Raw genomic sequence first — 22,643 nt, forward strand, 5'->3', positions numbered from 1 at the left:
TTGAAAGGGCTTCAACGTTTGAAAACTATTATAAACCTTTTAAAGTATTGATAAATATATACAATAAAAGGTTTTTTTTTCAAGAAAAAGCAAATATTTATAATATAAAGAAATCCTTGAATAGACTTTTTGAGTAGGTGTCGTTTAGAGTTTGTGTGTTTTCTGAAATACTCACCTTAAAACATTATCCATTAAATTCATTTTGTACATTCTTTACAATAAAAAGTAATTTAATGTAAAGAACGTGCTGAATTCAAAAGTTATTTCAGTTCATAGATATTGTTAATAAGGCCTCATAGCATTCTAATATCAGTGTTAGAACTCAGTGTTCTATAAATTAGAAATTTTGGATCTTCTATGAATGTGTAGAATCTACGTATGTTCCTTGTGCAATTTTATGAATTCTATGCATAATCTAAAATAATGTTCCATGAAGGTTGGCTTATGTATAAAATCGCAAAAAGCTACAGGAAATGCTAATATTTTAAAAGGGTACTTCGCAGCAAGTCCAGTTTTTTTTTCTTTCATAAAATTGATCATGCAATGGAAAAATAACTATTATTTTATGGAATTTGGGTGAAATATTTCAAACTTTTATGAAAATATTTATTTTCTTTCCATAATCAAATCAATTCCAAACCGTCGCACATCAGATTATTTATTATTTTAATAATTAATTTTGGAAATTAGCGGAATAAAAATTTCTTTTATAATGGTTTGGGGGAAAGCTGGTCCTCAAAATATGTACTTTGGAGACGACCCCTCATTTTATAACCTCTCTTATGGTAGCATTTTGAATTCAGAGAATTCTAGGACTCCACCATTTTTCAAGCCCAAATCACACTAAATCTGTTATTGATCAAACATGTCATTCAAATCAGTTGAAAGCACGTCAGTTTGAGAAAGAGATTGTTGCTTATATTATGCTCATCATTTTCAATATTAATCATATAACTTTTTAGAAATTTATTGGATAGCCATATATGCAATGTCACGTTAACTTCAACAATAGCTTTGCTTGGAGGTTATGAACCTTCTAGTTCGAGTACTCCGCCAACCCATCACTTCTTGTAACTTCGAAATGGATCATTAATCCAGTTTTAACTAAATGGCGTTCAACTATTTGTTCAAATTTGACTTGGTTAATGTAATTGTGTTTTTAATTTTTGTGCAGTGCGAGCAGAAGCGCTTCATGCAGCAGCACAAGTGCCTGCAGGATTCGTACTTGAAAGCCGCCGCCGTCGTCAAGAAGCAGCGGAAAAAGCAGAAAGGTGGGCGATGCGGGAACATCGACAAGGAAATAAGGGTACCGATAAAATTTTGAAGTTTTATCTAGACACATTTTTAAGACAGATAACAGTAACAAAAATATATGAAATTTTTAAATAGTCCCTTTTATGTGTTTCATAGATGTGAAACAGGTGTTGTGTTATATTTTAATTGTGTGAATAAATTATTAGAGAACCTGTACTTCTCTTTGTAATTCAGTGAGATTCTAGGCTTCAAAAATACTACCTACCTATTCATATGCTGGATCTTCTCCTTTCTTAAGAGGAAGAGAACTGAGTTTAGATAAAATATATGTTTATATATGATATTTTATCTGGTCGATGAGACTCTTTCAAATATTGTAAAATCTGTTGAAAATTTGAACTAAATGGACGCTAAAAATTGTTCTGTAATTATTTGTCTAAGTACTTTACTATATGAAAAATTTTGCTTCATTCGATTGATGGAACCATGAGGAAAAAAAAAAGGACTACGCACAGCTTTACGCAGCTACATTGCTAACCTTTCCTTTAGCTCTGTTATCTTTTATTCATTGAAATCAATGGTATAAAGGTACAATTTATTAACCATATACTTGAAATAACTCTCAACACCAAAGAAGCAGTTCCCTCAGCCGAACCATTAGCCCTATTAAGTCTATTTTTATTTTATATGAAAGCTCATAATTCCCAGATGTGTCATCAGAGGTCCTCTTTTCTTACCTTGACTCCCATGTTCGAGAAAAATTTCAAAACCATTACTTCACAGTAAGTTCCTTACCGTTAAAAAAAAGCCTACAACAGAACAATTTCCAGTCCCAATCACTCGACCAATTTCACAAATATTATTCAATTTTAAGGTTTGGGATGTCTCGATACAAAGATCCCCCCCCCCCCTACCTCTCGCCTACCATTTCTATAAAACTTTGCATTGCCCCCACCTAAAAACTGAGCCGATTTTTCCAATTTTGTTCTATTTTCTTGTAAGTTAACCGATCAAAATGTATGATAAGATGTAATAGTTAATTGATATTACTAAATTAATGCTATTATATGTTACAGGAACGGCTGATCGCCGTTGGCGGCTAGTTGTTATAAAAACTTTTATTCATTGCTTGATTATTATATTCTTACAGAATTTGCAACAGCTGGAAGAAGAGAAGATGAAATTGGACTGCTTTTGTGAAAGAAGTTTAAAGCAGGTAGGTGTTGATTTTCGTAGAAATTTTCCCAAAACTTGCCTAAATGTTACTTGTCAGGAACGTATGCAGGCTTTAGTTAATCTATATAGTTTTGATAAAATTTACCGAAATTTTATTAGCAGTTATTTAAATAATTCACTAAGATATTTTTAGTATTTTTTTAGTTCTTTAGACGTATTAAATGTAATTGCGTTTTATATTTTATTCTTATATGTTATGTTCTAACCATTTTTTAAAAAATATTATTCTGTTACATTCTTTATTTTACCATATTTTTTTAAAAAAATGAACGAAATAATATACAAAGTATCTACTGAAATCCTTCTATTCTCATTAGAAACGACGACAACTATAGCCATAAACCTGGTGTCTGAATGTCTTAAGTGGTCAAGCATTAAACAGATCAGTTTGAGAGTCATCTATCGGCAAACAATGGTGTTCACATTCCGATCCCGAAAATGGCGCAAGATGCGAGAAAAAGGTCAATTAAAAGTTGCAGAGGGTCGTTGATTTAGTGCAATAAGTCACTTGGAATGCAATAATGCAAAAAACAGAACGTATAAAATGCGCGTTTGTTTGGTCGCGATTTTTAAATGTAACGTTATAAAACGTGTCAAAAAATTAATTACCATTAAGTACTTTTATTTTCAGTTTTCAAACTTCATTTGAACTTCATACATTTGAATTTCGTTTCTTACTCTTTTCATCATTTGTTGGGAGTTGCTCTGTCGTATTATCTAGCAAGAACAACAGTAATACATTTTAGGAAGTCCTGCAATATTCGCGAAAACCTGCTGTTTCCCCCAGGTAAAAGTATACTGGGGTCATTCTTTTTGTGTGTGTGAAAAAGGTTTCTCACGTTGCAGCGTTATCCATGCCTTGTGACATCCAAATTTCGGAAATTACGAACAAACAAATAGGTATTTTAAGCGTTTTGTCCCTACCATTGTAGTGCACAAATTTTCTTTTACTAAAATCGTAAAAAATCTGCAATTTTGAAATTGACTTTTTTTCATTTTATTTTGTATAGTTTTCGAGATAAAAACATTAATTCTGTTATTTGCCACTAGGTGGAGCTGTAACTAATGTCACCTTATAGCATTGGGTCATTTTTTTATACTGAAATGCCGAAGTTTGTGGCAATAATTGTCACCGTTCTCTAGTTTATGTGAGGTATGAGGATTTTAGTGAACATCTTGTATGGTTTTTATGCACTCAAAAGAATTTCTTTTTCTTCCATTTCACCAAAAACATTACTGGCTACGAAAAGGTGACCATGTCGATCCGGAACTTACAAATTTTTTGCTAGAATCAAAATGGATAAAAAAAAAAAAGAACAAAAAAAATTTTTTTTTAACTGGAAACAATGGAAAATAGAAATATAAAAAAAGTCATTTATCAGTTTATTTCAAAAAATTATTTGGGCACCTTATAATTAAATTATGATTTGATGATCAAATGGGAATGAAATAGTTACCATTATTAAAATTTAATTCCAGTTGCTTAAAAAATAAAAGGAACAAGGGGACAGCGAACGTTCTTTTTTGGCTTCAAATCAAAAGGGAAAAGAATAGCGCTGCTGCCTTTTATTTAGAAACACAATGCTGATAAACGAATTTCCGAAATAACAAAGTTTTTTTCCCGTTATTATTTATAACTACGGAGTGTTTGTTTCTGTTTGTTTGTTTACAACACTGAAAATGAATGGATCCTCGTAAAGGATTCCAATAATACATTTGACAGAATTTCTAATATAAAAGTTAAATAATGGAGAGTATTTACTCTTAATTATTTAACTTTTGGAGCATGTTGAGTGCCAAATAAAATGAAATCCTCAACAGAGTTTGCATTATTTGATTTTTATGAGCATTGCAGTTTCCGATTTACGCTTACTTACAAGGAATGCATGGACTCTTTCGTATTGTGAATGTATTTATTTCCTCTAGGCAATCACTCAGGAAAGACGACGGTTCGGTTTCGTCCTGGAACGCCAATGCTCTCTCGCCAAACATAACCTCGTTTACCATTCTCAGGTGAGTAGTATTTTCCTTCTCTTCAGGATTTAAGTTTTATTTTTCTTTAAAATAATTGACTAAAGGTTGTTCGCACTTACCGCGACTCAGTTACTGATATAAACAATAGCAATAATCTCACCATAAACAACAACTCTTAAATGTTTCAAACTTTCGTTGACAGTTTTTCTTGCTTATGGTAGATAGGTGACAACTAGGGATTGCAATACCGGACCAAAATTTCAATACCGGTATTCGGTACTTTTTAGATCTTAATACCGGGATACCGGTTTCAATACCGGTATTAGAAATTTTAGAAAAAGAAAGAAAGCGCAAGTGTTTCTTTGTTTTATTTGCCAGTTTTATAAGAGAGTGTAAATATCACAAAAATAATATGTAACTTATAAATTATAACAGTGTATAATCACAAAAAAGTAAAGGAACATCTTATTTATTTAAATCACAAAAAAAAAAAAAAAAATGTAAATATCACTATTCAGTCTGTGGTACTATTACAAATTTTTGAAATGTGATCTTAAAAAACATAATGCATCAATTGTACTGCCTTTAAGTCTGAAAAGTAATTTTGTGTGAAAATTACCAGCTGTCGAAAACGCTCTTTCGGCATCTACGCTAGTTGGTGGTACTGTTAGCAATGCGCGATATACTTTTTCCAAGTATTTATCTCTAAATCCCTCATTTTCAAATAAATCAATTTCTCGTCAGATAGCTTTGGATATAGATAATTTCTGTATTGTATTTTGGTTCGTTGAATTTTTTTTATTTATCTCTAATTTTTATTTTTGCTCAAGAGACAATTCCTTTTCACTATCGACAGCAGTGACATCATAATCTTCGATAACTGAACCGAATTCTTCTGAATAAGGATAGGTTTGTGGATAAAAAAATTGAATTGATTATTTTCTTTTCTTTTTCATTTTTATTTTTAAAATCATTATAATTATGTAAATATCATAAAACATTTTCTATTTCGGTATGCCTTTCTTCTGTGCGATTTTTCAATATAATATGTAATTCTTAAGATAGTGATGTGTGCTGTTCTATCATGACTGCAACATGAAATTTATTGTTGCATTAGCTGTTAATAAATTAAAATGTCTCCGACATAATGCCTCTATAGTCAGTTTTATTGGAAGTAAATCTGATATAGTTCTGGATATTAAGTCGAATTCACTATCTGAAAAATTAGTTTACAGGTTTAAGTCGATTATTGCTTTTTGGATTGGATTTCTAAATTTTAAAAATCGTTCCATCATTAGGAGTAAACTGTTCCAACGTGTTTTAGAATCTATTATTAACATATATTGTGTTTTATTTTCAGTTTGTATATATTTTTGTAATATGGCATTTTTTGTAAGGGAACGTTTAAATATCTTAATAATTTTTCGAACTTTATAAATATGGGAAGCAATTCTTGATGGGTCAATATTTCATCTTCATTAGCAATATCTTCTTCAACAATTACATTGTCAATATCACTCTCACTCTTACTGTCTTCAATGTCGGAATCCGAAGTTTCTATATCCACAGCATTTAAATTCTTCTGTTATTTCTTTATTTATTTTTTTGGTATAATACATCTATTACTCCTAATTGAATTCCATGAGCATAGCACAATTGCTGATTTGCAGCAATCAACTTTCCAACTTTTTTCATAAGTGTTGCTCCATTAGTCGTTATGGATACAATATCTTCTTTGAGGGACAATCCATGATTCGCTAATTTAGATTTAAGCCATTAATTAGCTAATTAATTTCGCCCGTTAGGGAGACATTAAAAACAAAAATGTATACTATTTTGCTATGTTGGCGATCCCTGAACATATAGTGAAGAGAATTTTAAAAATTTTTAGTAAATACCGAAAAACCGGTATTTAAACTTGTGAATACCGGTATTACAAAATTGTAAAATGGCTCAAAATACCGGTATTCGGTATCCCGGTATACCGGTATTGCAATCCCTAGTGACAACGTTAAAGAAAATCGATTTTTAATTAAAAATATGAATTCTTTTTACTTAATATTCTTAAACTTTGTACAGGTTTTTTTATAAAACCGTTTGGATTTTGTTTCTACGTCCATTTTTTAGGAAGTTGCACTGATTTTTATATTTGCATATTTATACGTTTAAATGCTATTTTACATTTTTAAATGCTGTTTTCACAAATGCTTTTTGGTAAAATTTCATGATGAAAAAACTCATAAATTAGTAATAATGCATATTTCTTGTTCTAGTTTGTATAATAGTTTCTCAATTTATTCTACAGTTTCTGAATTAGAGAATAAGTAATTTATTCATTTAAAAATATTTTATAGTAGTTTCCATACTTCCGAATATGAGAAAAAAAAATTAAAAATCTCATTTATCAGTCAAATACCACTCAAATATCAGTCAAATAGTTAATATTTAAGAAGTGGCTAGAAATATTTAACTTACATGCAAAGTTTTAAGCAAATCATTTCATAAACTTGTAAATTAGAAGAATTTTGCTTAATACCTCTTTTTATCCAAAAATTTCCTTTTCTTTTAAAAATAATTATGCCTCTTAACTCGCAAATTTTGATTTCATATATGTTTTTTTTTTTCTTATTTTTTATAGAAAAACTCAAATATAACAATTTTAAGGCATTCTTTAAAAAAAAGAACTCGCCCTCAACGTAGTCACAAACCTTAAATAAATGAAAATCAACTACAGATTTGTATCTAATAATATAATCATTGGCGTAACTATTGACTTCACTTTAATAGAAGTATAAAAATTAATTAAAAAGTATGCACATTGTTTAAATAAAATATTAATAATCCAAGTCCTGGATACAGTAAGCAATATATATAATATTTCAAGTCAAGAGCAAGTGTTCGAAAGAAATCTTAAATATTCTTCGGGGTTCAGAGTTACCGCCGATAAAACAGTTACTGCTACTTCATAACAGTTGATTAATCGCACTGTATATATATCACCCGCTGCGAATCATCGCGGGTAAATGTTATATTAATTCGCCAACTGAAGTGGTGAGTGAGCGCGCGCATTTTTTTTATTTTTTTTGTATGACATATGTCGCCCCCTTGAAACAAAAACATGAAATACCCTTTCGCCTTTTCTCCTAATGAAAATGGCTCATTAGGTGCTCTTTAGTGGCCTTAATTCGAAAATATATATATTTTTTTGTAGCTATAATGTTTTTTAGCAATCGATGTTTTGTTTATTATTATATGCATGTTTTAAGGCAGAAAGTACTTATTTCCTTTTCGCAATAGCTTTTTAGAATTGTCAAAAATGATTTGACAATTATAATTCTGCTCAAACATGAATTTTAAAACAATCAGCATGCCAAAAATCCCATCTTTCTTTTTGGTCTGATCAGAATCTGATTCTTTTTGATGTATTATTACAGACATTTTATACTCATATGGTGAAATAATGAGATATGAAAATGAAAGATATTATAATGCGTATTTTTTTATCACATTCTATTTATTACAAACATGAAATTTCGATGTTAACCAATAATTTCTATATTATATTTCAGTTTCTTACCATTTGTGCTTACAAAATATTTGTCATGATATCCATGTATGAATTCGTAATTATTAGTATGTACTACATGTAACTATTAGTAAGTACATGTAACTATTAGTAAGTACTAATGATTATTTCACTGAGACTGTATGTAAATTTTATCGTGAATAAAAAGTACCAAGAATAAATTTGAAATTTATAGAGTAATTCTCTAATGTTAATGCGAGTAGTTTTCTAACTACTATTGTTCCTAATTACTGTTACATGTGGCAGTTCGCGTATTTTGAATAGTTGAAAGGTCGAAATTATATAAACATCTATTTATAATTAACACACGCATTTATAATATTTATAACTCATATTTACATGTAAATATTATGACGCAGCTAAAATTTGATACAACGCCATATTGTTGGTTCAATGAATTCTACAAAAATAATCTTAATGTTGCCAATTTTAAAATGGTAATAAAACAAAAATAAAAAACAGTTTAAATGATCAATTCTGTCTTTTAGGAAGGCTGCAATGTTTATCCTATACATTATTCGAATTTTTCATAGCTTTAAAATAAATTGTTTTTTAAAGAACATATGATATTTAAAATGACGAAAACAAATCCAGTTCTTATTACAAATTTCTACTGCAGCGTTTCTATGCAAAGAAGGCTCCCTTTAGAAGAAAGCATTTCTAAGATTCTTATATTTTCTTGGCCCCTGAAGAGCTCATATAAAAGGGTTCACCCAGCATTTTAGGAATGCCACCACATTTAAATATTTCTTTTCCATATTCCTTCATAAACCCAGCTTTCCCATCCATCAAGCGGCACCGAGTGCATTTCGGACTCGGTTTGCAATGAATATTTTATGAGCGTTTAATGCAGTAGAAAAACATTCGGATACCCGGAGGAGATCGGAAAGGTTTTCCGAACGCGTTCACGGACAATTAAGTTTCCCGGGAAGAAACGGGATTTGATTTTTCGATGACAGGTTCGGACGTTAATTAAGTTCCCTGGTTCAAAAGAATCGCTCGGCTGGGGTAATGGTGAAATTTTATCAAGGAAGTTGATTGAAATGTAAATGTGAGAATAAAAATAGGGAGGAAATCGAATTTTTAGGGGAAATATTTTCGTTTGTTCGAATTCATTCTTGAAGAATTGTTGTCTGTTTAGTCAACTCACTGATAAACATGTTTATATGAAGAATGTTTCTGAACGTTGATGTGTAAGAAAACAATCTAAAGGTTAAAAGTTCAATATCATTATTAAATTCTTGACGTTTAACTCAAATTGAATATTACGACAAGTTGTTTGATTCAAGTTATTAAAAATCTAAGCGTTGAAATTTCAAAACAATGTTGTGTTTGCAAACAGAATTGACTGCCTGAATATTGCGACAAATTCCTTTTCATTCAGGTTATTTGTCTTTGCAATGTTTTATTAAAAGTCGAAGAATTTTATGAATCTTGTATAAGTAGTTATGTTAAAAATTACAGCTAAGTATTTAGTTTAGTATGTAAAAATAGAGATATAAATTAGTTCAAAACATATTCTAAATACATTAAAAATATTTGTATAATCAGAAAAATATCTCGTAGTTTTTTTATGTATCGTTTGCTTCGTTTTGCTGATGATATTAAAAAAATTTATAAGAATTAAGATAAAAAGTTAGTTCATTTTTTAAACATTTTCTTATATGTTCCTCATATCAATAATGACTTTTTTTTAAATAATCCAGGTGAAAATTATTATTTCAAATATAATATGATTAGTAATTCTATATCTTGTTAACTTTAGCCCGCTTATCATCGGATAGAACATTTTCACACTGAATTTAATATTTAAAAATATCAAAATAACCCACTAATGAATTTGAAACATTGTATTTTATAAAAATGTTTTTACTGGATATCCCTATTTGCAGAAGGTCAAAATTTTGTTGGATAGTCCATATCTGAACTGAAATTAAGAAATATAATTCTGCATATCAATTGACTCGCCGGAATAATTTGTTTTTATTACCAGTGATAAAATATGGATTTGTTATTTATCGGAAACTAATGATCCACTGTTTAATTCGATCCAAAATTAAGAGATTGACTCATCATTATAGAATTAGGGGAAAAGATTTAAAAGCAATGGTTTTTAAAGCTAATTCCTTTTCAAATATAGATAACACAGTTGATTTCAAGAAAATAAAATTCAAATTTGTATTTTTCATTACCATTCTTTAAAACAAATTCCAATTCATATGATTTACCTCCAATTATTTATTTCCACCTTCAACATGAGGGGGGGGGGTCTTTGTTTACTTTTACTGTATTCATATATTTTAATTTGTTTAAATACTTTTCTGTTTAAATACTTTTCCATTAACGGAATTCTAGTTGTCGCCAAGTTGAAATGCTAATGTTCATTTAAGTTAAACCAAAAAAGAATTTCTGCATAAAGAATTGAATACTGGCGTAAAGGAATTGGCAAGTTTCGTTAGTGTTTCTTTAACGAATTTCTCTAACTTCTTTTCAGTGGTAGATTTCTAACTGCTTAGGACTGCTGGCTTAGAGGAGGCCGCATGCAGATCGGAAAAAAAAAAAAAAAAAAAAAAACTTATTTTCCGGATTGCCAAATAAATAAGTTTGTAAAAAATACAAATTCATTGAATTATAACATACTGAGTTAATATTCTATTACAATTGGTCACGTTTGTATCTGTTTTACTACGTTCAATTTTTGTTTCCAGTCATTTGCGTTCATGGTTTTAGTTATTAGAATTCGAATAATATGTAAAAACAAAAGTACCTGGCTCTCTGGAATCATAACAGATAAACAAAAACAAATATATATTCACAGAGTTAATATTGTTACGAAATTTCCGGGGGGTTCGTTTGGATAGTGGGAGTTATATGGTGTGAAGAAAGCTCAATCACCAGGCGGCAGTGGAAAATAAAACAACGACGTTTATTTACACGAAGACACACAGGACAACACAAAGACAACAACTATAGACAGCACAGAAGACGATTATCTTCAGCCGATACGTGCAGCAACAACAGCATACACAGCAGCGTATAACAATACAGACAGACAGTAGCGCACAGCTTAGTTCAGCACTAGCTTCACTCCGTCGCTGCTTCGCTTATCTCTGGAAGGCCCGTTTTTTTACTGTCGATTCCGACTACTCTGCCCTAACAGCTGCGGCCGCTTCCTTTTATAGGTCTCAGGAGGCGGGGCTAGACGCCTCTCAATCAGGAACGTTCGAGGCGTATCTCCGTTCCTACTGGACGGATCGGGAAAATTCTCGATGTTTCGGGTATAATCTATTTTGGCGCCAAAGTCGCCAAATTCGTCGCCAAATCGCCAAGTTTGTCGCCAAGCTCTGGAACCTCCGACGCGACACCGGACCCCGTCCAGTACCAATGACTGTAAAACATTCTTTCCGATGGTGGGACCAACTATGCTGGGAAGCAGCATTACAGATTCGTAACAATATAGTGAAAAGTATTAACCTAAAACGAGTCATTAAAACGTGATAAAAATGGGCTGAAATGTAAAATTAAATTTACCATCATTTTTGAAAAAAGGGGTCTCTTGATGTGCATTGCCTAGAGATACAAGATACCAAAATCCTCTATTGTTTATTATTTCTGTACTTGCATGTGTAGAAATAGCAAACCTCCGATTCAGAAGTCTCCTTGTCTGCATCAAATAAGGACTCTTATACTAGTCAAAAAAGAACTTATTTGACTCTTTTCCTCACTTACAAACTTATTTTTCTTCGCAGGGTCAAAATCTGCTCCAGCATCATTTGGAAGAGTGGGAGGATATCGCTAAAAGTAGGGAAATGTTGCCAGAACCTATTGACAAGCTCTTCCCACCCAACAACACCTATAAGGTAATGAATGAAGAAAAAGATTGTCTGATTTATAAAATCTTTAATTAACAAATTAACAATCATTGCAGTCATGGCAATCAAATATTTATCCCATCTGTAAATATAAACGACGGCTAAACCCGTCAATAAAGATACTTACAATTTTTTTAAAATTATCCACCGACTAAAATATTTTTATATAAATATTACGAAAAATAAATCCCTTTGACCCAGAAGACCGGACACACCCACATTCTACCCACATTTTAAAATTGTCTGTCAATGTTTTATTGAATAGGTGGTACTTCCAATCACGCTTCTTATTAATTCTAATTAATTTTAATTAAATGATCTCATGATGAGGTAACAATTGTTGATCATGTGTTCGAAAATGACTACCCACAGTTGCTACGATTTTATTCAATCGTTGTCTTAAAAATGGAAATGAAGAATTTTATTCATTTAATTCTTATTAATTCTTTTTAACTAGTAGTTCTGATTAATTTTAATTAATTTATCTCATGATTAGGTAACAATTGTTGGTCATGTGTTCGAAAATGACCATCCATGGCTGCTACAATTTTATGGTCGTTTTCTTAAAAATGGCAAGTTAAGGATTTTAATCTTTCCATTCCACAGAGCACAATTATTTCTTGGCGAAAAAGATCCACTATATATGATCTTAATTTGTAATTATCGATGTGTTTCAATTACAGCGAATTCATAAAAAGGTGCAAGTGGCGTTTTTCAACGTAAATGTTACGATTAAGACCAAATATATAATTCAGTTGTTTCATAAAATATCTAATTATCATCATGAAATAAGTGATAAGTCTATTAAAACGTGTACTATTAACTCTACTTTTCAATTATTTATTCTATAAATTCATTAATGATAGAAGTTAAATTAATAATTTTTAACTATTACTCTTACATGAATTCGAAATGATTAATATCTTTCTTTCGCTTTTTAGAGTTGCAGCGAGTACGCCTGCGCAAATCTTTTGGATCACTCTGTACCGACATCGACCTCCCTCTACGTTCCTTCCCCCAACATGGACCGAGCCACCCTCCGCAAGAACCGTAGCCTGGATACCAGCTGCGTGGATCTGCGAGAGCCCAGTCTCGATCCCTTCCCGAAACCCCTAGTCAGAGCAAAATCGGACTTCAACATAGCCTCCTCCAATACCAGTCTCATTTCCAACGATTACGGTGAGTATGTGAAAAGTAGACCTTTAGAATTTTGGGAAAGTTGAAAGAGCGTTGATATTTATAGCATCATGTGACTATTCTGTTGAAATCTATGGAATTGCGCATTACCCCTTTGCATTCATATGTCTCCTCTTAAGCACCATTCAAGGCAGTGCATCATTTTGAAATTTTATTCATTTATTTTTTCAGTTTTAATAGTTAAAAATATCTACAGAATGGTAAAATGATGTCGATTCATTTTTCAGAGAAACTCAACTGAAAACAATTTTTTGTATTTATTTTTGGTACAGTAAGCAGTCTATGTATTGTTACGAATTCTGTAAATTGGTGTAATTTGTCTTATGATAATGAATGTTATATGTATCCCATTGTATTTCAATAGCAAGTCGCCAAATTGGCGAGATATTGGCTCATTGGCGATGTTTTAGGCAACTAATTTTTGTCGCCAAATTTGGCGACATTTCACCAAGTTTGGCGACGGAAGTTGGAAACCTTGGCGACAGAGAGAATTTTCTAGAGGGATCCTGATTTCTTGAATTCTCTCCAAGGTTCTGGATTTTTCTAATATGACATAACTTCCTGTTAGTGACGTCACTTCCGGCAGAGAGCATATAAAAACAAGCACGAAAGATTAGGTATTGTATTGGAGCCTTGGACAGCAAGCAAGCTGTAGGCTGGTGACTGAGCTATAGAATGCGCAGTGTTATTCTTGTAGTCTTCGTTAAATAAATAGCTTTATTTTATTTTTTTAAAAGGATTCTGCTTATTGAATTTACTCTAAGCACATCGCAGGAAATTCGTAACAGTATTAAGAAAATAATTATGCATTAAATTATTTTTCCGAGTGTAAAGGGTTAACTGCAAGCTACCGATTAATGCCAAAAATGTCAGGTTTATAGCTACCATCGAATAATTGCCCCACAAAAAACTAACATGTCATGTGAATCTATTGACTATGTTCACTAATGGCATGTAGTTAAGCCAAAAATTTGTCAACGGCGTGTGTTTAATACACAACTAAATTATTTCAGTGTTTACAGGACATAGAACAAGCATACAATAAGACACCTTTCTTGATCTTTCGTTTACCTGGAAATCCTCTGTTTCCATCCTAAACGGGGGTGAAATCATATTTCGATTTCAAAAAAAGATACGCTCAGCAATATTAAATTCACGTTTATATTGTTTCAGTAGGATTATCGAGAACTTCAGGTAACTGAATGCTCTATTTATAAGCTCTTTGCACTCGGATGTTACTTTTAGGATTATTCTAAATGATGTATCGTTTTAGTATTCTTTAATTTCAATGACACTTGATTTTTTGGAATGAATAAGCTAATGTGTGTTACTTCTCGAAAAACTTAAATGGGCCGTTATATTTTCATAGAACAATTATGTATCTGATTACTTGTCTGAATACAAAGTTCTATTTTTTTTTTCTTTCTTTCTTTATGCTGTAGAGAATAATGGAATCATGCATTTCGCCTAAAGCATTATGTTGGGCTTTTGCTATACTAATTTTGGTTTAACATGGCACTTTTTCAATTTTTTTTAAAAAATGAAAGAATTTGGTAATGTTTTTCCTAATCTTTAGGTGAACCTAAGGATAAGATCGTTTTCACTTTTTGTATCCCCATGAACCAACATTTCTGTCATTGTGAACTTGCTTTTGTAAGGTTGAGGAACTTAGTTTTTAACTTTCAACAAATCTGTAAACCAAGTGCGTAGTTTTTAACTTTCAACAAATCTGTAAACCAAGTGCGTAGTTTTTAACTTTCAACAAATCTGTAAACCAAGTGCGTAGTTTTTAACTTTCAACAAATCTGTAAACCAAGTGCGTAGTTTTTAACTTTCAACAAATCTGTAAACCAAGTGCGAACCTTAGAAAAATCCTTAAAAATTTTGTAATGTCTTGATGTAGACTGATCAAATAACGAAGCAGAATTTCCAGACAATTCTTTATTTGACAGCCCTATATATACAAAAGAACAACTTGTTCTAATCTTGGTTAAATAAATAGTTATTTACACCTGCAGTAGGAGACACAAATGTCGAAGTCGAAGGTTTATCTTGAAACTCAGTTCTCCATCAATACGGAGAAACAACACTCCAGGGGTAGTTCTCGGACTCCGAACTCGTAGGCGTAGTCCAACAGTCCGCCTGCAATTCGTTTCTTCTCTCCCCCTAAAAAAAATCTCCGCACTTTATTTCGGCGACAATCTCCGCCTCTTCATTTACATTGGTCATTTGAGCTCTCTTTCGGCCAATAGGGGTTCAGCAATATGCTCCCTCAGCGGCGCCAGTGGGTCGTGGGAAGGTCCTTTTAGTGAAGCACCTTTCATAACTGACTATTTAGGAACACGGAGTTATCATAGTCCTTTCACAATGAGAAACATTTAGCATCTAGGTGTTTGGACACCCCTTTCTCTTTGAAGGTACTATCAATATCTCTTGGACGAGGAATTCTTACATGTGGTCTTTCACTGTAGTCGCTAATGAACAGTTGCGAAACCACCCAGGTGAAAAGATCCACCATCTAGCTATCTCGAGGAGTTTAGTAATTAACATCGACGACACAGCTGGCTGTAAATATCTTATCAGTACTGGGAAACGGGGAATGCTACAATGTAAACTAAAACAGTGCTTCTATCAGAAACATGCTTAACTTGTTGGTAACTTGTGACTAATCTCCAATCAGGATTGAAAGTAGAAAATTCTGAAGGAAAACACTCAAACGAGTTTGGCGAGATTTGGCGTATTTGTACCGATGACAGTCGAATTCAGATTAATTCAAGACAATATCTCTTCTACTGTCTGTCATAAAATTTCGCAATTAGGGCAGCACTTTCTCACTTTCAAAGCTATCTTTAAACTCACTAACTGAAGCTTCCTAAACAAGAATTACCAATCATCTAAATAACGATTCATTAACATGTTGACTGGGCACTGAATTTTTTTATAATTTATATGGGCCACCGGTGACCCATATGGCAGTCAAGTTTAATGCTTTAGGATGTACGGAATGTTTACACATTATTTAAGGATTATTGTTATAAATGACCTAATTGTGCTTTCTGTGATGTTTTCCAGGTGTTACGCTCCGTCCCAAGAGCCTGATAGAGGCGGACACTAAGACCGGCCACTCGCGGGTGCGGGCCCTCTATTCCTACCTGTCCAGTGGCGAGCATCAGCTCAGCTTCCATGAGGGAGACGTCATCACACTCATCGGGGACAAGAATAAGGGATGGCAATATGGAGAAAACCAGAGAAATCACAGGTGGGTAGATCGACTGCAAATGCCAGAAGAAAAAAAATGATAAAAATTTGTCTGAATAGTTTTTTTTTTTTTTTTCTTAATCTGTTTCTATATTTAAGTAGAGTCAGCAGTGGCCTACTTTCGCGTTTAGGGCTAGTGGATTTGAATTGAGAAACTCGATTCTACTAAAATATTCGTCTTGTGGATTTGATATATGCTAATCTGATTATCAAGGGTCAAACAATGTCACCAATGAGGTGCGAAAACTTGATGGGAGTATGTCAGCTCAGTTGTCGTCCTCGACATCTGATTGCGATTCAAAATTATGAGGTCCGTTGCAAAATTGCCACCTGTTGCTTCAAAACGAAACATTAATAAGAAATTAATTAAACGAAATCTATTTTTTTTTAATTTAGAAATTTACTTTCTAAAGATTTAGGATCTCATTTTAAGACATGAAAAGTAGAATTTTTAATTTTTTTAAGGTATGGTTATGTTTTTAGAACTGTAACTCGACTTTTTGATGTTAGATTTATTATGTAGTTATCTTTAAAGATTTATTGCTTTTAATTGAACTTATGAAACATATTTTCGCTTCAATTAAACGTGATAGTTTAATAATCGTAGCTTAAATTCAGTAATTGATATCATCGTCAGATAATTTTCAGAATTACAAAAACCCAGAAAGAAAAGTATTTTATATTTATACATTTTCTTCTATCTGCAGAAAGTATTCAAAAAATATGAGCGTAAGATTTCGTAAAGTTGCCTACTTTTCCTGTATAATGAACAGACCTTGACATTGCTAATAATGTTCTTAGATTGATTGCAATAGAAGAGAGAGTCACGAGAGGGTACTCCCGATCTTTTATATTAATTTTTATAGCAATCCTGATTTTATATAAAATATAAAACTCCGAAGCCCTTTAATGTTTTATTTAGTCAATAACTTGACAATACCATTTGGGAATCGGTCCATATCAATATACGATTTCTACAAAATATTATTTGCTGTGCACCGAATTAAAATGACACGGAATAAAAATAATTGAACAAAATAGCGTTAGTAATTCAGCACGAAGGACGAATGTTGGTATTTGCATATGATTTTTTAAAATCATCTTAGCGCATTGATCTCAGTTAGAAATGATTAATTAGGAAATTTTAGCGACATAAAGTTTTCACCTGTTCCTGTTATTGTTTTTCAATCAACTGTCAATACACAACTATTTCTACGAGTTTTCGGTGTTTTCTCTAATGATTGAAAAGGAAAAGTCATTGACATTTTGGACCGCTTGCGTGTTGGTTAATAGTAGTGGCACAAATGTTTGTAAATATTGACTGGAATGATTTTTCTGATGCAGAGGCAGTGGCGTTACCGAGAAATTTTTTGAAGACTAATGCTTCTTTAACTTCTGATAAACTTTATAATTAGTTAATAAGTCATTTAATGACTCATACCAATAAAAGGAGCGACAACCATGGAAATGCAGAAATTTTTAGTCTTTAGACAATGTTCTTAATATCACTTTCTCTTTCTCTCTCCCCTCCCGCTGGTGTGGTTGTGGAGAGGGGGGTACCAGCTCAGGTGTCGTCCTCGTCATCTGACCGCGGTTTAAAATGACGAGATCCGTCCCAAAATAGCCCTAGTGTTTCTTCAAACAGGACGTTAATATAACTAAACTAAACTTTCTCTCTCTCTCTCCAATCACGAAAACCAATTTTTTTTTAATTTTTATTTTATTTTATGCATTTTACTTTAATCTCTATGCAAGTAGTTTTTTAAGTAATAAATTTTGGCAACAGACTAAACATTAAAAATTTAAATTGCGAATAGTTTTAAAAATTCAGTTCAATATTCCACGTACAAAAAAATTGCAAAATTTAGGTTTTAAAATAATTTTATATCGAATATCAAACTATGCCTTAACATTTTAGCTTAATCTAATTATTACTTATTTAAAAAAAAACGATTTTATAATTTAAAAAGAAATATAATTTACAATGTGACCTGTTAAGTTCATTTAGGCTCTTTAAATTAAATGTCTCGTACTCCCAGGGAAATAACGTGTACCTATATTAAAGTGAATATACTGAATTGATTTAACGAGATTACAGTGCTTCTTACGGTAGAAATAAGGAAATAATGAAAAATAACTCAAAAAATAAAAATCGGCCAGCATATGCAGTTAGAAAAATGTACGCTATACCATAACAAAAACGCAGGGAAACGTTTCATAAAATTATCTAAAAAAATAACTTATATAATTTGCGATTAAAATTATAAACTTTCCGTGATTTAAAAGTGGGTTCGTTTTAAAAATGAAAAATGTATTCTGCAGTATCCCACCTATTCCTCCAGAATGCTTTTTTCAGTTTTTTATTATTTTTTTGTTTGTTTACTTTCTTTGTTGCTTAAATTTCCCTTTTCCTTTACTTAACGAGGAAAAATTTATGATACTAACGGAGAATCCATTATCTAGACAATTGAAATTTGCTATGAACAAGTAACATTAAGTCCAAAATTTGATTTAAATTCACAATCGGTCAACAGGAGAGGTTCAAAGTGCATACTCGATTTGTTTCAGTATTCTTCGAAGATAACCACACAACTTGCTATATTGTGTAAATATCCGAAAAAGTTAAACGAAGGATATTCTTGTGGGGTTCTTCGAGGAGGTACTTACCAAAATATCGGGTGTGTTGCCACTCGAAGTGCATTTATCATCTCTTCTCTATCTGTGTTGCAGGCGCGGCTGGTTCCCCATCGCTTACACAGCAGTGCTGGACGACGGGCCCAACGTCCACCCAATGGATGCCAAGTAAGCTCTTTTTTGTATCTCCCTTCCCTGATTTATTTCCTTCCCCTAACATTTGACTAAAACTCTCCCTGATAAGGCCGAGTTCGATTCATCACTCCCTTCCTGATGGGAGCACAAAAAGATCTGTCAAAAAATATCGGCACCCTCTTGACTGCTCTTTTAAAAGCTGCTCTGCTTCTTCACGTTCTCCTCTTCCTATACCGGGTGGTTTAGCTCTTAGTTGCTTCTCTATTTTATTAGGGTTTCCCTGCGATAACCTTTCCGATAAACTAACAGACTATCTATGTTATCTACCGGCTTGAGTCGTTTCAAACATATTGATGGATTCATGAAATAAAACATTTGGTCTTTGCGCGCTTGGTAACTTAAGGAAATTTAATAATTTAATTTCCCCTAATATATAATATTATATAGAATGTCCAGTCCAACTTTTCGTTTATCATTTAAGGGGAAATGGAACACGATTTAATTGTTTATGGTGTGTTCAATACTAAGAATATATTACTTTGTATAAGTACTGGTAATTTTTTTATATGTATTCAACATGAACTCTATTTGTTGTATGGAAAGTCAACCATCTAACTCTCCGACTCGCCACAAAGGCACACGGATTCAAACAATAAAACTGAATGACCGGACCGCCGCAACAGCAACATTGGCGTGAACTGTGGTTGAGTCCTAAGGGCCGTCACCGGCCGCGGTACAACCCACCCCAAGGAAGTACTTCCCGTCATCGATGGGAGGAGTCAGATCCCCCACCTACTTGTGTACCCTCCAGGGTGGCGAGATCCAACCACCATGCCGGAAGCATGTCATCCTCATTTCGAGGTGCCCCCCCCGGGGGGTTTTGTTGTATGGCAACCAAGAAATCGAATGCCCGTATTTTGCCACAGGTGAAAGAACTGGTTTTTGGTTATTAAATTTGCTGCTATAATAATTCAGTGTCGCAAATCTTTGATGAGTAGCACGCTGAGGTGGTACATACACGTTGTCTTCTATATACCATCACAGATAGTGCTGCGTACAATCGCAATTAAGTAACTCAGAATTTTCATCTAATGTACGAGGAATACTGGCGCTTTTCTCGTTGCACATGCCGCCATCTTCTATGATTTTTTGTGAATATGCCCTACATCTTTCAAGACGAAGCGGCACTTTGTTGAATTTGCAACTTTCTAATAAATAAATAAAAGTAACTTTGAACTGTCCTCTATACGGTGATGAATTGTATTTCTATCTATTATCTTTCATTACATAGAAATATTTTTTACCTGCTCCCTGATTCTGAATAAAACCATATATCTGATAAAATAAATGTCTGCAAAGGATTGGAAAGTTTACGTATTTAATCTTTTTCTTCTGTAGATATTAATCTTAAAAATTATTTATTCTTCAGAATCACTATCTAATGAGGGCCTAAAACTTGTTTGCTTAAACTTTTTTTCTGCGAATTAGATATAAAATTCTGGCGTGGTGCTTCTTTCTTGCATTGGTTTTTAATATGAGAAGCAATCATCAGAAAAAGTTACTTTAAACGATCATGTAATGAAGATATCTGCGTTACAGATAGAAAACGATGAAGCATGTTATTTCCATCAATTTTTTTTGAGAAAAAGCAGAAATTAATAGTTAAACGAATGTCTTGCTGCGCTGACTTCACCTATATATATATATATATAAGAGATTTTCATTAATATTTTTATTTTAATTCTTCTCCAGCATTCTGGAGGTATCATTTCTGTAAGGGTAAATTCTGGAATTCTGTAGTTTCTTTTTAAGAAAACAAAAATACAAAATTCAAAGAAAGGGGGAAGGATTCGTACTTGGCAAGCACATTTAAACTGCTAGTAAACGTTAGCCTCTGGATCAGTAATTTTAAGAAATACAAAAAATTCAAATTAGGTTTCAAAAATTAATTTCTTAAAGATACGATAATCAAATATAATTTCTTTTCCAACCATGTTGTTAAAAAAGTACAGCCATTTTTATGACTGCACATGAATGTTATGATCTCCCTGCTGAATATCGCTTGAAATTAGTCGTTCAGTTTTTAAACTTATTTTCTAAATATCTTATAATAAATATTATAAGTAAAATTCACTTGTCAAGAATATCACCTTGAAGGAAATGCCATACAAAATCAAGAATATCATCTTGAATTCCAAGCAAAAAATGAGTTGATGGGGTTCAAATTATCATTCATGTTAAAGATGTCCCTTGTGAAAGCTCATGCAGAAATCAAAATTGAAAACATGCTTATTTTCTTATTCAAAATAATCATTGAATCATCCGCACCGTGAATCTTTGTAATTATAATAAGGCACTGCAATGCATAAGACGAGTTGAAGTTAATCACAAATCTTATGTTATTCTAACGTAACAGCCATACAATAATTATTGATTTTATAATAATTTTACGTTCACTAAAAAATTTTTTTTCTATCGGTTTTCTTTCTAAGGCCGAGTGAAATTGCTTTCATAATATTTTGTTTGCTAACCAGTTAATCTTTGCTATAAACATTAGGAAATAAATAAAATTTAACTATTCTATAGTTTATTTCACAATTTAACTTTTAAAGTAGCGACTTAAGACTGGAATAAAATCCAGAAACTTTTGTTGTTTAATGCTCTACTTGTAAAAACAACTTAAACACTCTTAATAATTTAGTGTTGTTATAATAACTTAGGTTCTGCTGAAATTGTTCATCAAAGCACACTTTCTTCATCATAAATTGTAATATGTATCCAGTAAAATTATAACAGTACAGAAATGAATAAGAGTGAATACCAGATTAGATTAACCTTATTTTTAATATAAATATGGGTTATATAGAGTAATTGCATGAAACTGTTGAAGGACAATAGATTGTAACAACTGTGGGAATTTTATCTCAAACAATTCTATATCATCCCCTCTTCAATATCAAGGATTCAGTTTGATTTAGAAATTGAGGAGATCAAATTTTTAATCAGTTAATTTAATGAATGTCTATTTCCAAGTAACTCTTTATAACATGAGGTGACCATGTAAAATGTTTATTGCGTACTGATTATATCTCATTTGAGCATGCAGTACTGAAAGAGTATTCGATTTTTTTTAACTGTTATTCCCCCATTTAGACACGGATTACAAAAGAAGACCACAACAGGTCGCGTGATCTCACTTCTCCGTCAAGAAATCTCACCACCAGTCTACAATCTGTCAAAAGCTCCGTTCCGACGACCCTTTCCTTTACGGATAGGGTCGTAAATTTGCCATCTGACAAATTTTAGGACCACCCCCACCTGTGGACGTCGATCGGGAGCTTCCCGCAAACTGTCGGTAAAAGAACACACATTCAAAAAAACATACGAAACCTGTCTCAAGACGCGTACGGGCAGTCAGAACGAGGCTAAAGATGATCGTGTTCGCAATCTTTGAAATAATGAAACACTGGATATTTTGAATTGCAACTGCCTCTTAA

At 32.3% G+C, this 22,643-nt stretch overlaps 1 protein-coding gene across 1 annotated transcript in view; it reads left to right on the forward strand.

Annotated features, from left to right (window-relative positions):
* LOC129966697 (brain-specific angiogenesis inhibitor 1-associated protein 2-like) overlaps positions 1 to 22,643 on the forward strand; it is a 163,813-nt gene that overhangs the window by 132,219 nt on the left and 8,951 nt on the right. Inside the window, exons 6-12 of the mRNA XM_056081216.1 lie at positions 1,175 to 1,306; positions 2,405 to 2,470; positions 4,417 to 4,503; positions 11,800 to 11,910; positions 12,864 to 13,101; positions 16,192 to 16,378; positions 19,108 to 19,179. Coding sequence (XP_055937191.1) covers positions 1,175 to 1,306; positions 2,405 to 2,470; positions 4,417 to 4,503; positions 11,800 to 11,910; positions 12,864 to 13,101; positions 16,192 to 16,378; positions 19,108 to 19,179 — 893 coding nt within the window. The remainder of the gene's footprint in view (positions 1 to 1,174; positions 1,307 to 2,404; positions 2,471 to 4,416; positions 4,504 to 11,799; positions 11,911 to 12,863; positions 13,102 to 16,191; positions 16,379 to 19,107; positions 19,180 to 22,643) is intronic.

Source organism: Argiope bruennichi, chromosome 4 (genome assembly GCF_947563725.1).
Source record: "Argiope bruennichi chromosome 4, qqArgBrue1.1, whole genome shotgun sequence".
NCBI classification, from domain to species: Eukaryota; Metazoa; Arthropoda; class Arachnida; order Araneae; family Araneidae; genus Argiope; species Argiope bruennichi.